The sequence below is a fragment of the Colius striatus genome, chromosome 20 (assembly GCF_028858725.1).
Source record: "Colius striatus isolate bColStr4 chromosome 20, bColStr4.1.hap1, whole genome shotgun sequence".
NCBI classification, from domain to species: Eukaryota; Metazoa; Chordata; class Aves; order Coliiformes; family Coliidae; genus Colius; species Colius striatus.
In genome coordinates, this window is record NC_084778.1 from 2851171 (window position 1) to 2867062 (window position 15892).

General features: G+C 62.7%; 2 protein-coding genes across 4 annotated transcripts; both read right to left on the reverse strand.

Moving 5' to 3' along the window:
- Positions 1 to 2758: 2758 nt before the first annotated feature.
- Positions 2759 to 10709, reverse strand: SCARF1 (scavenger receptor class F member 1). Of its 3 annotated transcripts, none has more exons than XM_062012311.1 (12): positions 10665 to 10709; positions 9664 to 9916; positions 8976 to 9037; positions 8619 to 8720; positions 7456 to 7981; positions 6839 to 7057; positions 6631 to 6759; positions 6452 to 6555; positions 6149 to 6260; positions 5945 to 6069; positions 5602 to 5739; positions 2759 to 5276 (listed from the first exon to the last, which is right to left on the reverse strand). In XM_062012311.1, exons 1-12 carry the CDS (start codon positions 10672 to 10674, stop codon positions 4300 to 4302), a joined length of 2757 nt encoding a protein of 918 aa, XP_061868295.1. In that variant the 5' UTR covers positions 10675 to 10709; the 3' UTR covers positions 2759 to 4299. The 3 variants fall into 3 exon arrangements, with proteins under 3 accessions (XP_061868295.1, XP_061868294.1, XP_061868293.1); XM_062012310.1 differs by lacking the exon at positions 10665 to 10709 and adding an exon at positions 10063 to 10157; XM_062012309.1 differs by lacking the exon at positions 10665 to 10709 and having other exon boundaries at positions 9664 to 10110.
- Positions 10710 to 11311: 602 nt separating this feature from the next.
- RILP (Rab interacting lysosomal protein) lies at positions 11312 to 15839 on the reverse strand. Its single transcript, XM_062012312.1, has 8 exons — positions 15580 to 15839; positions 14711 to 14834; positions 14205 to 14326; positions 13832 to 14023; positions 13289 to 13452; positions 13015 to 13137; positions 11821 to 11904; positions 11312 to 11462 (listed from the first exon to the last, which is right to left on the reverse strand). Exons 1-8 carry the CDS (start codon positions 15820 to 15822, stop codon positions 11315 to 11317), a joined length of 1200 nt encoding a protein of 399 aa, XP_061868296.1. The 5' UTR covers positions 15823 to 15839; the 3' UTR covers positions 11312 to 11314.
- Between the last annotated feature and the right edge of the window lie 53 nt (positions 15840 to 15892).

Consider the following 15892-nt stretch of genomic DNA (forward strand, 5'->3'; position numbering starts at 1 on the left):
TCATAGCCCCCCATAGCCCCCCCATAGCCCCCCATAGCCCTCATAGCCCCCCATAGCCCCCCTATAGCCCCCCATAACCCCCCATAGCCTCCCATAGCCCCCCATAGCCCCTCATAGCCCTCCATAGCCTCCCATAGCCCACCCATACCCCCCCATAGCCCCCATAGCCCCCCATAGTCCCCCCATACCCCCCCATAGCGTCCCCCCATAGCCCCCCATAGCCCTCCCATAGCCCGCATAGCCTCCCATAGCCCCCATAGCCCCCCATAGCCCCCCCATAGCCTCCCATAGCCCCTCCATAGCCCCCCATAGCCCCCCCATAGCCCCCCCCATAGCCCCCCAATAGCCCCTCATAGCCTCCCATAGCCCTCCATAGCCCCCCTATAGCCCCCCCATAGCCCCCCTATAGCCCCCCAATAGCCCCCCATAGCGTCTCCCCGGGACCCCCGGCTCTGGCTCTCCCGGGACGGCCACGCGCGCTCGGATACATGACCCGGTGTTTCCGCAGCCTGCGCACGGGGCACAGCGGGAGCGCGCTGGGGTGGGATTTGGGGGACACACACACACCCCACACACACCCCCCACACACCGCCCCCCACACACAGACACTCCGCGGGGGCCTCGCCCGCTCCCCGCACCGGCGGGGCCAGCGGCAGCCGCTTTCTAGGGCGAAGGGAGGCGAACGGGAGCGGGGCGGGGGCGGCGCGGGCGATGCCGGGCGCGGGGAGGGTCCGTCGGTCCATCCGCTCCACCCCGCCCCGGCCCGGCCGCGGGAAACTCCCCTGCGGGGGTCGGTGCCGACTGCTGCGGATCTCCGGCGGCAGCGGCTCATACAGCCCCAGCGCTCGGAGCCGGTTCGGTAACGGCAGCGGGTCCGTCCCGGGGAACCCCTGCACCGCGCTCCTCCTCGCCCAGGAGGTACCGGACACCCCGCCCCCGGGGAAAAGGCCATTTCGGGAGCAAGGCATCCCACGCCCAGCCCGGTGCACGGCTGCCGAGGGGGCTGCCGACCCCCCAAGACACCCGAGCCGTGAGCACAGGCAGCTGTTTCGTGAAGTAACAGTAAAAATCCCACGTGTGAGCTGGGATAAAAGTCAGCTTTTACGTGAAATCATTTTTCTCGGCGGGATTTGCAGCCCTGCCATAACCCCATCGCTCCTCAGCGAGGTCAGGGCTGGGAGAGCTGGCCAGAGCCCCCCAGAAATCATGGTAAGGGATGTTTTTTCTCAGCCAAAGGAAATGAAAACAGCACTTGCAGCAGGGAAACATCCCCCAGTCAGCGGGAGCTGAAAGGCTGGACAGCTGGAGCTGAGCCCACTGCTGCATCCCTGAGAAAGGGGCAGGCTGGGCTGGGAGGGGAAGAGGAAACTCCTTGGCCTGGGCTGTGGGATAAGGGGGAAGCGTTGCAACAGCTGGCAAGTGGATTTCAGCCAAAGCAAATAAAAACCCCAACAAACCACCCCAAAACAACAACAACAAAGCCCGAGGGAAACAAGGCAGCCTGAAGAGGTGAGGTGGGGGTTTTTTTAGCGGAGGCAGAGGAAGGCTGAGCCAGCACAAGGCTCTGGGAGACCTCAGCACCCAGCCCTGGTCAGTCACTGCATCCAAGAAACCTGAGGAAGGAGCCTGAGGGGGGCTCAGGGGCTGTCTGGGGACACAGACACCCTCTGCCACAGCGAGAGCACGGGGCAGCTCGGTTTTCCCATCCTAGAAGGAGACAAGAAGCTATCAGGTAATCCACTGCCATGTATAAATACAACCCGGGGACTGAGTAAACATCATGTGGAGAAAAAACATCGAATGATGCTGAAGAACAGCAACGGCACAAAGACACATTGATAGGAACTGGCCAGCACTGAGTTTAGGCTGGAAAGGAGGCGACAGCTCCCGCCCGGCCACCCAGGGAGGTCCCCGCCGTGATCCTCCAACAGGCAGAGCTCAGGCGCTTTGGGGAAGGGGGTGACGAGGCTGCGGTGACAGGGGACAGACCCCCGCGGCCATGTGGGACGGCTCGTGCCTCTGCTTCTACGTGTGCGAGGCCAAGAGCAGCTCAGGCACAGGACCCGCCGAGGGAAATCGCCTCCATCCCCTTCCCCGCTCCCTCCCCCGCCGGGGCTGGCTGCAAACCGCTGCAGCAGGGTTTGGCAAGTCAGAGAGCCAGCACGGGAAGTCATTAACCCCTCCCTCAGCCGGCAGCTTTGCCTTGCAGACATCCCGCATCCAGCATCAAAGCCCCAGAGCCGAGGCGGAGCGGAGCATCCTTACGGAGGATGCGGCTGTGTGCACGGGCAGCCCCGCGCCGGGAATCCACCCCTCGCACCGCCCACACAGGGCGAGGACGCTTCATCTTCAAGCAGGGGAAACGTCCTCGCTCGCAGCTCAGCCACTGAGCATCAAAGGTTCTCCCAGCAGCAGCAGCAGCAGCAGCAGCAGCAGCAGCAGCAGCAGCAGCAGCAGCAGCAGCAGCAGCAGCAGCAGCAGCAGCAGCAGCAGCGTTTTGTCCGGCGCTGGGTGCTCGTTGCAATGTCAGGTTGCTGTCAGCTATTTACATGCCGGAGCCAGAGTGAATGGGCTCACGTGATGTTCAGTCCTGGCACAACACAGCTCAGCTCCCAGGCTGCAAATCTCCAACCCATCGGGCAAAAAATGGCTGCTTAGCAATCAAATGTGGAGCTGTTCCCTGTCATTGGAATAAAACAGTGTCAGAAGCAAAACCAGCCTGTGCAGAACAGAGGCCTGGCCAAGGCTGCTGCTCAGGTCTTGCCACAATGAGCTTGTTTATCCTTTGTATGTCGGGATATTTGGGGCTCTGGTCACAGCAGGGAACGTTGCTGCACGCTGCCTGCAAGGCTGGAAGCCTCAGCCACTGCGGGGATTCAGGGTGTGGAGCTGCAGAGAAGCACCTGTGAAAAGCAAAAGGGGGAAAAGCAAACACACTGTCCTCTGAAACACCCTGAACCCTAAAGCCCAGCTCAGCAGGGGCACGGCAGAGGAAGGACTCACATGGAGCTCAACGTGTGATCTGGGAGATGCAGCCTGTACAGTGGCTGCTCCAGATGCTCCCAGCCCACTCACATTCCCTCTGCCCTCTGCTCTCCAATCTCTGCCCTGGGCTCAGCTCCACGACTGAGAGTGCAGAATTCAAGAGGCTCAGAAGACTTCAAACCCCCACAGCCCTGAGAGCCTGAAGCTTCCACACTTTGGAGAGTACTTCTGGCCATGTCTTCAATTGAGAAGGCAGCTGGGACACCCAGCTCTTGCAGGGCTTGGGTAACATTTAATTCTCATTCAGAGGCTTTCAGGCCATGCAAAAGAGCAGAAAAAAATACACAAGAAACTTCTACCACTGAGATATATCTAAAACCAGCTCATGCCACAAACCCTCTTTGGCATCTCAGTCGTTTTGCACGGGTGGCAGAGCCCTTGTGCCCGTCTCAGTTGTGTTGCCTGAGGTCCTCTGGCTGTGCTGGAGATGCTGCAGCACCTTCATCACACCTCAGCCACCCAAGGAAACACGTTGCTGGGCACACAGGCCACAGCCTCCTGCCCTGCTTGCTCTTGCACAGCTGCAGCAAAAAGGCCATTGATAAACCCTGTGCTGTGCCACCAGCCTCCTCATGTGCTGGGCATGTACATAGAAATGAAGGCAGCCAGAGCCTGCCAGGAAAGCCAGAGCCACACAGGTGAAGCCCTGCAGCCCCAGATACCATTCCAGATCAGCAGTTAACATTCACTTGTGGGGAAGCTGCTTGTGACAGCCCATCGTCTCTCCCCAGCCCAGCTCCACAAAACAATTCCCTCCAGCAAGAAGCACCTTCACAGCAAGGGGCTCTGAGCAGTGTTAGCAGAGCTGGGGCAGGGAAATAAAAGCCAACAGGGTGAAACTGTTTTTTGCCCCTGCATTTCCCAGCAGAGCCCCAGCCCCTTTCAGGAGGAGGATGCACATCCCCAGGCCTGGTGCTGATGGGGACCAGAGGTTCCACCACTGCATCCAGAGCATCACCATCCCTCTGGGCTGCTGCAGACACAAAACAGGGCACATGGGGCAGGGGGGAGCAGAAAACAGCCCTGAAGCACCACAAGCCCCTGGGGCTGCCACTGCTGAGGCTCCCAGCATCACCCATCCTGCCAGCCAGTGAGGGTCCACACCAGCACCACAGCACAGAGGAAAAGGGGGTCACTGGAAAGGCTCGATGCTTCTGCAGTCCACAGCTCAGAGAGGGACCTTGGCACCCCTCATGCTGAGGCTGGAAAGTCCTCCTGGGCTCCCATGGCCCCAGCCCAGGAGGTGCTGGTGGCTCAGGTGGTGGTTGGCAGCTCCTTGGCAGGGCTGGAGGGTGTCACATTCTCATATTTGGGCTCTTGCTCTGGGGCAGCCTCTCCCTTTGGTTCCAGGCTGAGGACTAACTCGGGGCTTTTGCTGCTGTCTGTGGCACCTCCAGCACCTCCAGCCTCATCCTGGGCCTCGCTGCTTTTCACTGAGGGAGATGCAAGAAGGGACAGTCTCTTCCCAGGGAGATGCTGCTGCTTGCCAGAGGGTGGCTCAGTGGGAGCCCCTGGGACACTGTCCCTCTGCTTGCAGCTATTCACCGAGTCTCTGTGCTGCCCCAGGGCCCGGCGGGGCGGTTTCTGGATGGCCTCAACGCTCCTCCTCACCTTGGGCTCCTGCTTTGTATCCCACTTGCCCCTCTGCAAGCTTCCCAGTCGCTTCAGCATGGCCTGGACCGGTCCCTCACCACCCCTCTCGGCTTTAGGGTCCTGCCCAGCTGACCCCACCATCATATAGATGGTGGTGACATTGGGCTCCTTCCCCTTTGCCTCCCAGCTGCTGGATTTAGCAGCTGCTTCGAGTGCCTCAACTCTCTGGGCCACGTGCCTGGTGCCAGAACCCCCCCTCCAGCGTCCCCCCGGGGTGCCCCGTGGAGATGCCCTGTGGCTTTCCTCCCCTTTGCCAAGGGGCTGGGGGTTCTCATAGCAATCACTGTCTGACTGCTGAGTGGGGGGCTCAGCTGCCACATCCCCCAGCTGTGAGGACAGCTTCGATGGGCCCCAGGGGCTCTTGGGCTTCCGCCCGGGGCTGGGGGTCTCTGCTGAGCCAAACTTTGTCCCCTCAGCGAAGGACACGGAGGGTCTCTTGGCCTTGGCGATGCTGGAGGTACGAGGGATGGCGAAGGGCTGCGAGACGTCCTCGGAGTTGAAGGCAGATGGGTCTGGGAGCACCTCGCTGGGGGAGGACGCCCCATCCTGCAGCTCAGCACCCCCCAGCAGTGGGATGCCTGCGGGAGGAGGGGATGAGAGTCAGGGCTGCTGGAGCCGCCCCTCTGCCCTGAGACAAACTCAGGGACACTGGGACAAAGGCTGATGCAAGAGGTTTGTCTCTGAAAGCGTTTTCCCAGAAGGAAGTTGTGAAATGGAGCTGCCCACAGTGGGAATGTCCCATCACACCAGGCCAAGCACCATCCCCTGTGTCCTTGCAGACAAACAAACGCAGCCTGTGCCCAGCACCCCGAGATGCCCAAGGTCAGTAAGGGGTCAGGATCGACCCCCAGCAGCCCAGAAGGGCTGTGGGCATCTGAGGAGAGGAGCAGCCATAGGAGTTACCTTCTCTGGGAGGGACAGAGTACTCAGGCCCCTCGTTGTCAGTGTCAAAAGAAGAGAAGGAGCTGTCTGAGACCCAGGCGGCCGACGGCGGCTCGATGAAGCTGGGGTTGAAGGGGATTTCTGTGTCGTGGTGGGAAACTGGGGAGGAGAAGAGAAGCAGCTGAGCTCAGGCACCCTGAGGTGCTTGGGGCAGGAGAGCAACACCAGCCTTGACCTGTGCAGTGGGGCAAGGGGGAGTTGCAGGCTCCCCCTCACCCCCCAAACTGGCGATGACGCAGAGTGTGGGGTTAGGGGTGACACCCTGGAAGGGCTGGTGAGAGCTCAGGGTGAGGGAGGGTTTCACCTGTGACTTTGGGAAGTTTGTAGGCCCCCAGGGTAAAACAAGGCATCAGAGCACTGAGGTTTGCCAGCACCCCCTGCATGTGGTGCTTCATCCTGGCCACCACGTCATCATCCGCCACGGCCGCCCTGTGCAGGGGAGAAGGACATCAGGGGACGTGGGAGACAGGAGGGTGCAGCAAAAGTTGCCAAGTGTATAAAAAAATACCTGTCTCTAGCATCTGCTGGGCTGGCTCCACAGCAACAGCAGGCAACACAGAGCAGCAGCAGCAGCAGAGGGACGAGGATGGCAGCTGCAAGGGCTCCGTGGTCTTTAAAACCTATGTGGACAAGATGGGTTGTGTCCAGCTTGTGCTTTGGCTACCAAACCCATAGAGCCACCCTGCGTGGAGAGCTCAGGAGCTGGCAACTCATGGTGCAGCCAGGAGGTGGGACCAGGCTGCATCACAACCTCCCAGCACCTTCCCCAGTCAGTCCTTTTGCCCAGGAGTACACTGGAGGTTGCTCTTACTCAAGACACAGTCACCCCGCACAGGGTGACAGGTTCCCCGGGAGCACTGGCAGGACGAGGAGCAGTTCACGCCAAAATATCCCTCCGGGCAGGTATCGTTGCAGCTGGAAGAGAGAAGAAAGGAGGGAAATGCCCCCGGGGAGAGTTTCCCTCCAGCCCTGCCCTTCTCCCGGCGTTACCTGTCTCCCCAGTAGCCCGCCTGGCAGATGCAAGCTCCGGACACGGGGTCGCAGCTCCCCACCACACACTCAGGGCACAGGAGCTGGCATCCATCCCCAAAAGTGCCTTCGGGGCAGGAGCTGTTGCAGCTGCCGAAACAGAGAGCGAAGGGTCAGCTCGCTGCAGCCCGGGGCAGGGACCGGTAGGGAGCCGGATCCTGAGCCGTACCTGGGTCCCATCCAGCCGGGCTCACAGTGAGCACAGGACCCGGTCTGTGGGTCGCAGGGCTCCCCGTGCCGGCAGCGGGGACACGGCTGGAGGCAGCCGTCGCCGTGGAAGCCGGGGGCACAGGGCTCCTTGCAGAGGGTCCCGTTCCAGCCGGGCTGACAAGCCAAGCAGAAGCCATCCACGGGCGAGCAGGGCTGGCTGCGCTTGCAGCTCCCGCAGCTGCACGGGCACAGCGGCTGTGAGAGCTTCCCCCTCTCCCCCCCAAACGCAGCTTTCACCCCGCACCGGCATTCAGCATCAGCCTGGACCACGGGCACATAGCCCACGGTGCCAAATGCTCTGCGAGCCAAGAGGGAGCAGGAGCGATGCTGCCTCATCGCCCCGCGGAGCAGCAGCGAGGGAAACTGGGTTTGCGGATGACACCAGCGCTTTCTGCTGGCGTTAGGGGGATGTTTCTTTTAGAGCATCCAACCAGGGATGTTCCACCCAGCTGGGACGGGTCTCCCTGCCAAAGGGATCAGCGTGACCGTGATGACTCCCCCCTGCCCCACAAAGCCTGGCCGCGGGCCCCGAGTAGTCGCGGGATCCCCCCTCGCCCCCCGCTGCCCCCAGCTCACCTGTGCACGCACTGAGAGCCGTATTTCCCAGCCGGACAGGGCTCCCGGCAGCTCCTGCCCTGGTAGCCAGGGCTGCAGCTGCAGTGGCCGCTGAGGGGGCTGCAGGAGCCGTGCAGACAGTCGCAGAGCCGCTGACAAGCCGGCCCCCAAAATCCCGGCTTGCATTCGCACTTGCCCGTCTCTTGGGCGCAGGGTGAGAGGTTGCAGGAGCATTTGAAGCTGCATCTCCTGCCCCACCAGCCCGGCAAGCAGTGGCAGTGCCCGCTGAGCGGGTCGCAGCGGGAGCTGGAGAGGTTGCACTGACATTGCTTCTTGCAGGTGGGTCCCCACCAGCCCGGCTGGCAGCGGCAGGAGCCGCTGAGGGGGTCGCAGTGGCCGTGGGGGCCGCACTGGCAGGGGAACTGGCAGAGCTCGCCCCAGTGGTTGGGGTCGCAGGTGCAGCGGCCGCTCGCGGGGTCACAGCGCCCGTTGGGGTGACACGGGCAGCTCCGCTTGCAGTCGTGGCCCCAGTACTGCTCTGGGCAGCCTGGGAAGGGAAAGGGACCCTTCAGGCACGGGAGGGAGTTGTGGTCCAAGCCCCACGAGCAGCCCCAGGCAGCCACCGCCCCTCCCCACACCTCCCGTGGGAAGGGAACGGGAAAGGAACAGCGAAACTCGGGGCTTGGGATAAGAACAAGTGTAATAACGAAAGAGAACTGTGAGAACAGTGAGAAGGAGCAAAGTATAATCATAGCAAATGAGAGAAACCAAACCCAAGTAACAAAGTGCTGCCCCGTGCAATTGCTTCCCCCACCACTGACCGATGCCCCAGCAGCGATCCCCCCTCCCCGCCAGCTCCCCCCAGTTTCTGTACTGGGTGTGATGGTCTGTGCTATGGACTAGTCCTTGGGCTAGTTGTAGTCAGCTCTGCTGGCCACGCTCCCTCCCAGCTCCTTGTGCACACACCCTGTGCCCTCCCCTCCAGCCACAGGGCAGGGTTTGAAGCAGGAGCTGCTCAGCAATAACCAACCATCCCTCAGCATAAACCCCCAATTCAGCCCTGGGGCAGCTCCTAGGAAGAGAATTAACTCTATCCCAGCCAAAACCAGGACACGAGGGTGCAGGGGAAGCCCATCGGCCCCTCCCAGCAGCGGGGCTGGCAAAAGGGGGGTGGGAACACTCACGGGAGCTGCAGTCTGCTCCGAAGAAGCCGGGTTTGCAGAGGCAAAGGCCGGGTCTCACGCACACCTCGTCCATCCCGCAGGCATCCTGCCCCTCGCACAGAGCTGCCAGCAGCGGGACAGACCCGTCAGCGCATCGCGGCTTCCCGGGGCTCGCATCGCGCTGCCGGATCACCGGGACGGGGCAAGGATGGAACCACCGTCCCGGGGCAGCTGCCGGCGCTCTGCCCGCTCCATCCCTGCAGCCCAGCCGTTTGCCGGGGGGGCGTTTGGGGGATGCCCCGCCGTGCCCCCCGACGGCTGCGGCTCCAAGGGAGCTGTCGCGCTCCTCCCCGGGGCTCGGAGCCCCCCGTCACTCACCGGCCGTGCACTCCTGCCCTTCCTGCCGCCAGCCGGGGCAGCAGCCCGGCCCGCCCGGGAGCCTGCGGGAGAGACCCGGCGCCGTTAACCGGGGGCGAGGGGGAGCCGGGGCCGGTTCGCGAGTGGCTCCGAGCGCGGGGGCTCGGCCCGGCTCGGGCCCGGCGGGCAGAGCAGCCCCAGGGGCATCGCTCCGGAAGGAAGGCAGCAGAAATGGAAGGAAGCTGACGAGGTTGGAGCCCAAGCGGGCGGCGGGGCCGGGCTGGGACAGGGCTCAGCCGTGCGGGGACCTCCATGCTCTGGGATGGGCTCAAAGCTTTGCCAGTGACACAGAGGCATCGAAGCAAAGCCAACGATGAGAGTGAGACCAACGGGAGAGGCAGCAAAGCAGAGGGGCTTCAGCTCCAAAAGCTCTTTGGGTGTTGCTATGCTTACATTTCCCCCCTGGTGCATGACAAGCTTGGTGCCAGTGCCTCTGCATCCCTCCCATCACCCTGCACACTGAGGAGGGGGGAGGAATAACCCCTGGACAAAGGCTCTGGGTGCCCCAGGTGCCACGTGTGCCCCAGCCACACTCCCCAGCATCACCCCCACACAGTGCTGGGCTGCAGCTCCCTGGCTGTGGAAAGGCAGACACATGATGAGCCCCAGGGGCTGGTGCCAGGCCCCAGGGTGTGGAGGGGACACCTACCTGCAGACGTTCCTGCCATCAGGGTCGAGCTCCTGGGCAGAGCTCTGCAGCCACAGCCACAGCTGGAGGTAGAGGAGGGGCTGGGTGCTCCCCATCGCGGTGGGGCACAAGGGCCCCGGCGCCAGCAGCTCCCCGGCGCTGCAGCAGCGTCTGTCTGTCCCCTCTGTCCCCTCTGTCCCGTCCCTCCCGTGGTGCAGCCTCTTCCTCCCGCCAGCCTTGGGTTTCTTCCTCAGGAAACTCGGGAGGAGGTGCCCTGATGCAGACATCAGGGGTGAGGCAGGGAGGGGAATGCGGCCCCACGGGCTATTTTTGGCTCCTGCTGCCACCCCAGCAGCAGAAATGGGCATCCAAGGGCTCAGCAGAGCCAGGCAGGGGCTGCTGCCCGCCTGAGCATCTCACCTGTGGTCATCTCTCTCCCCTGCACCCTCCTCCATCGCCCCCAAAGCTGTTTCAATCAATGTCCCCTCAACTGACACGAGGCATCTGCTGCCTCCCCCTGCCCCAAGCCCTGTGAGCACCCCCCAGCACTGCTGGCCCCTGGCAGGGGCTGAGGTGGGGTCCCCATGTCCCAGTGCTCCACGTTGGCCTCTGAACTGCTGCTGGCTGCTGTCCCACTGATCCCCAGGAGCTTTGTGTCAGCAGATGCACAGGAAACACCTTTTTCCTACCCAAGGCCGGTTCAGGGGGAGGTGGCTGAGCTGGAAGAGGCTGCTCCTCACATCATGCAGGACTTAACCCCCTCACACCCAGCACTGCAGGCCCTGTAGCCCCACTCCCCAAAAAGTTGATCCCCAAAAGAGGCTGCAGGGGCTGGGCCAGTGCATGGGCACAGCAAGAGAGTGAGAGCTCTGCTGGAGAGCTGCAGCATCCTCCAGCCCTTCCCCAGCATGGAGAGAGCAAAGGCTGCAGAGGGTACCTGGCAGGAAAAATGACAGACTGATTTATTTCTGACTCCAGTTCCAGGGCTAGAAAGTACCTGAGCCAAGGGGACTGACTCACACCTGTGAGCATGAGATTGCTCCAGCCTGAGTTCCCAGGAGCTGCAGGAAGAGGTCCCACTACAAAACTGATTCACCCCATGCCTGCAGAGTGCAGAGTGGCAGTGCTGGTGCTGACCCTGACTGCTCCCAGCCATGGGAGCACCCAGACACCCAGTGCAGAGGGTGGTGGTGGCCCCAAGAGAGACTCAGCTGGTGGGCCCAGACCCCCTGACCCAACCTTCACACTGCAGGGATGGGGGGAGGCACAAAGGGCAAGGGGTGAAGTGAAATATCCCTGCAGGGCAGGAGGGGGTGATGGGGTCCTGGGCTGTGGAGCCATCAGCAGATGGAAAAAGCCCTTTGGGGTGCAGCAGGAGGAAGAGGGTGCAGATCCCTACCAGCATGGAGAAGTGAGGAGTAGGAACAGCCATGCAGGAGCCCTGTAGACACACCGTGGGCACCATGAAACGATGGCTGAGGGGACAGAGGTGCTGAGCCATCCCGTGCCAGGCTGGCACCCCGTGGCTGAGCATCCTGATGGGCTGACAGGAAGGTTGCCCACGCTGCAGCTTTGTCACCACAGCCTGGGGAAGTGGCTGCCGTGCTGCTGGCAGCTGGAGGGGCTGGGAAGTGCTGCAGGGAGGCTGGATCCTGCTCCTGTGGAGGGGGGCTCAGAGGGGCAGCGTGGGGCTGCTGCCCACGGGCTCACTCTGCCCCTCGGCCTTCAGCTGCGTGTCCAGAGAGTCGATGATTTCCCAGGCTCCAGAGCAGCTGGCTGTGGGGGGATCTTTGCTGCTGTCCTGATACCACAGCCCAAAGCTGCAGAGAGAGCAGATAAGGGCCGTGGGAGAGAAGAGTCTTCCCAGGGAAGCAGCCACATCCCAACCTCCCTCCGCGTGCAGCAGCCCGGCTGTGAGCCCCCCACAGTCCCTTCCCCCTGAAGGGCCAGCAGAAAGGCTTGTCCTGCCCTGGGCCCTGCCAAGGACAAAGCAGGTATCCCTCCCTCAAACCAAGCAACCCCTGCTTCAGCAGCATCCCTGCCAGCCTGCCCCTGGGCAGCTGCTCTGTCCCCATCATCCCCAGCACCTCAGGCACCAAGCTCAGCTGAGCCCCAAACCTCCTCTCTGCTGCAGAGCCACCCATCCCCAGCAGCACCCAAGCATGGCAGAGGACTTACAAGCTCCTAATTTTGGATTCAGGAGGCTGAGCATCCACACAATCTGTGCCACGGGCTGGGAGCCAGGAGGCCTCATCTTCATCGCTGCAGCACAAAGGAGTGGGGTGAAAACGCTGCTCTGAGGCAGAGCATCCCCAGGAAGAAGTGCCAGAGCCACCCCAGAGCTCTCCCCTTCTCTCCTGAGCAGTGTCTCCTGTGGAGGTGGCTGCAGATGTGGGGCAGAAGGACCAGAGCTGCTGCTCCTACAGGCCAGCTGTGTCGTGCCATGAAGCCATCTGCAGTGACGCTCGTGTCCGTGTTTCATGGCAAGCCCAGACCTCAGTGACCTCAAGTCACGAGACTCTTCAGACATCAGCTTCAAACCCCTCCCCCTGCCCCTGCTCCAGGGGAACAGCCCCACAAGTGGCACCACTGGCCACAGCTCAGGGTGAGGTAGGTGACAGCCAGGCCTTGCAGGGTGACAGATGAGAGGTGGCCACAGGGGCTCCTACAGCAGCAGCTACCCTTGCCAGGCAGGGGATGAGCAGGCAGCACCCAGCCCCCCCTGCAGCCAACAGACCCCAGTGCAAGCAAGCAGAAGGTTTCAGTGGCACAGAAGAGCTCAGCCTCCTTCAGACCTTTATTAAAGCCCCTACAAGCCATGAGATCCAGCTCCCCTCGTGCCATACAGCAGCTTTATCACAGGCTTCACCCCCACAGTGGGCAGCCAGACAGAGCCAGGGCTGGTGCCCAGCAGGGTCACTCCCTCCCCACCGTGAGAAGTCAGTTGGAGCTGATGCTGCCCACTAAAGTCTTGCAGAGCCTCCAGGGAACATCTGTACTGTCATCTTCAAAGGCTCTCTGCCAGGCAGCCTCCAACCATACAGTGCAGGGACCTTGACCAGTGCTCCCAGTGCCACCACCTCACCTCCCTTTTGCCACATCCACGCAGGGACAAGTGGCATTTGGCCAGGCCACATGTGACTGGTGACAAGGGACGTGCCAGTTGCAGCAAAGAGCCCAGCCCCAGAGACACTGCCAGGGCTAAGGCAAAGCAAGACATCAACTGCAGACCTGAAACCTTTGATCTCTGGAGAGAGGCAGGGAGGAGGCAGCTCTTGGCTGAGGGGAATTCCCTTCCAGGGAAGCCCCAGAGCCTGCCAGACAGCATCCACCCTGCAGGGAGGCTCCTTGGCTGTGGCCAGCAGGACTCACCTGCTCCCCGACTCCTCCGTCGTTCCCAGCATCTTGGCTCTGATTTTTTTCCTCTGCCTTTTGACAGCTGATTTCATAGCATCCAAGAAGAAGCTGGGAACTCTCTCTTCATTCAGCAGCTCCCTGGCAAAATGCAGTCCCAGCTGGTTAACCCACAGCCTGGCAAAGAATTCAGCCCCTGACTGCAAGAGGAGTGGCCTTGGATGGGCCACGGGTGGCTGTAGGGACAGGAGGGACCTGGCTCGCTGCCCCACGCTGCCCTGGCCTGACTCACCTCTGGTAATAGGCCAGTTCCTCCTGCACCAGGAACAGGTTGGTCTTGAGCTCGTTTCTCTCTTGCAGGATCTGCTGCAGCTCTTCCTTGGAGAAGCAGCAGTGAGAAGGGCTCCTGCCCACATCCTGGGGCTGCGGCTCCTCCTCGGGTGACGCTGCTCCTTCCTTGGGGGGATGCAAAGAGAGTCAGCAGGCAAGTACAGACCCCACAACCCCCACCCAGAGGGCTGGGTGCCATGTGCAGGCACAGATGGGAAAGTCTCAGGAAGGAGTTTGCTAGCCTGGAGTCACTGCAGCCCTCCCTAGACCATGGTGGCTTCCCACCGCCCATCCCCACACGTGGCAAACCCTCCTCATCCTCAGAGTCCCACACAGCTTTTCCTCCCCTCCCCTCACTCACAGCTGCCTCCACCTCTACCAGTTTTTAGGGACAAGGCTGAGGCCACACTGTGTGGTTTTCAGCAGTGGGGCTCACTTGAGCACGCCAGAGGTGGGAAGGGCGAGTGGCCATCAGCAATACTCTGGGGCACAGAGCGGGGCTCACCAGGCTGGGTTTGGGCTGCTGGGTCTCAGAGGTGATCCTGCTCCTCCTGTTCATTTCCCTCTGGGTTTGCAGCATTGCAGCCTCCAGGTCTGACTTCTTCTCCAGCGTGCTCTTGAGCTGAGCCTGCACCACGGCCACCTTGTGGCGCAGCTCCTCGTTCATGGCCATGAAGCGATGCAGTTGCTCCTGCAGCTGGAGAGCCCCAGGGCAGCAGGGGGTGAGGCACAGCAGCAGCTTTAACCCCCCCACCCAAGGACACCAGTGCACAAGGAGCAGAGGCAAAGGCATGTGGCCCAGCCCCAGGGAAGGATGATGCCATGACAGCAAGTCCCCAGGCCCTTCCCACACGCTGAGCTCCCTCCCACGTGCTCACCGCCTCCGTGTCTCGGCTCTTGCAGACGATCTCGTGAGCCTGGGCACGGAGCTCGTCCCTTTGCTTGTCAACCACCTCCTTGAGCCGCAGCATCACCTCCCTCTCCTTCCTCACTGTGCTGTCTGAGCCCAGAGATGGTGGGGGAACAGGCATGAGCAGCCCCTGGGGCACAAGGGCTCCCCCAGCCCCACAGGGATTGTTGGTGTCTCTGCAAAGCCCCCAGTTCTACCATGGTTCCTGGTAGATGGCAGAGGGGGAACACTGGGAGGAGCTGAGAGCTTTAGTCTGTGCCAAGTGCATCCTTGTGCTGGCAATGGCAGCCCTCCTGGGGGCTTTGGGGGGTGCTCTGTGAGTCTGGGGTCCCTGTGGTTTGCAGAACAAGCTCTTGTGCTCCCTGGTGAAACGAGTCTGTGGGGCTGGATGGGTTCAGAGCTGCAGCCAGCCTGCTGTGCCCCACAGCAACACCCCACGGTAGCAGGAGCCCCCCAAGCTGCTGGGACACCCACCTTCTTGGGCCTGGCTCTCTGCAAGCTGCCCCAGGAGCTGCTGGTTCTGCTTCTCCAGGCAGGTGAGGCGGCCACGCAGGAGCCGCTCCCGGCACTCGGCCTCCCACAGCCTCTGCTCCGGGTCCTGCAACAGCCACGTCAGAGACCCCCAGGGGTGGGGAACAGGGGGGTCAGAGCCCTTGGGGATGGGGAATGGGGGGGTCAGAGCCCCCCAGGGGTGGGGAACAGTGGGGTCAAAGCTCCTCAGAGATGGGGAACAGTGGGGTCAGAGTCATGTCCCCCACCCAGGGATGGGGGCAGTAGGGTCAGAGTCCCACAGGGAAGGGGAATGGTGGTCAGAACTCCCCAGGGATGGGGTACAGTGAGGTCAGAGCCCCCTGGGGATGGGGAGCAGTGGGGTCACAACCTCCCAGGGATGGGGTTGAGTGGAGTCAGAGTCCCCCAGGGATGGAGTACAATGGGGCTAGAGCCCCCCAGGGATGGGGTACAGTGGGGTCAGAGCCCCCCAGGGATGGGGAGCAGTGGGGTCACAACCTACCAGGGATGGGTTTGAGTGGGGTCAGTCCCCCAGGGATGGGGAACAGTGGGGCTAGAGCCCCCCAGGGATGGGGGCAGTGGGGTCAGAGCCCCCTGGGGATGGGGAACAGTGGGGTCAGAGCCCCCTGGGGGCTGTGGGCAGCGAGGTCAGAGCCACCTCCAGAGCGGGGAGGGGCAGCAGAGTCCGAGCTGTCCCCAGGGATGGGGAACAGTGGGGTCAGAGCCCCGCCGGGGGCTGGGGACAGTCGTGTCAGCGTCCCCACGGCCACTCGTGCCAGGAGCAGCTGGGAGGAGACCCCCGAAGGACAAAGGGCTCCCGCCCGTGCACTCACCGCCGCGTCCCGCCGCGCCTGAGCCTGAGCCTGAGCCTGTGTCTCTCCGTCGGCGCCCGCCGCTGCCACCAGCGCTTCCAGCAGCTCCAGCAGCCGCACGACGGGCGGCACCAGCCCGGCCACGGCGTCGGGCCCGAAGCGGCCGGCCAGGCGGCGGAGCTCGGCTCCCAGCGCCCCGGCCATGCGGTAAACGTGCGGCGGCGCCAGGCGGCCCGGGGGCGTCCGCCACAGCGGCTCCGCCATGGCCCGGCTGCCGTCCCTCCTCCTCCTCCTCCCTCCTCCTCCTCCTCCTCCTCCCCCTTTCCCGGGGCGG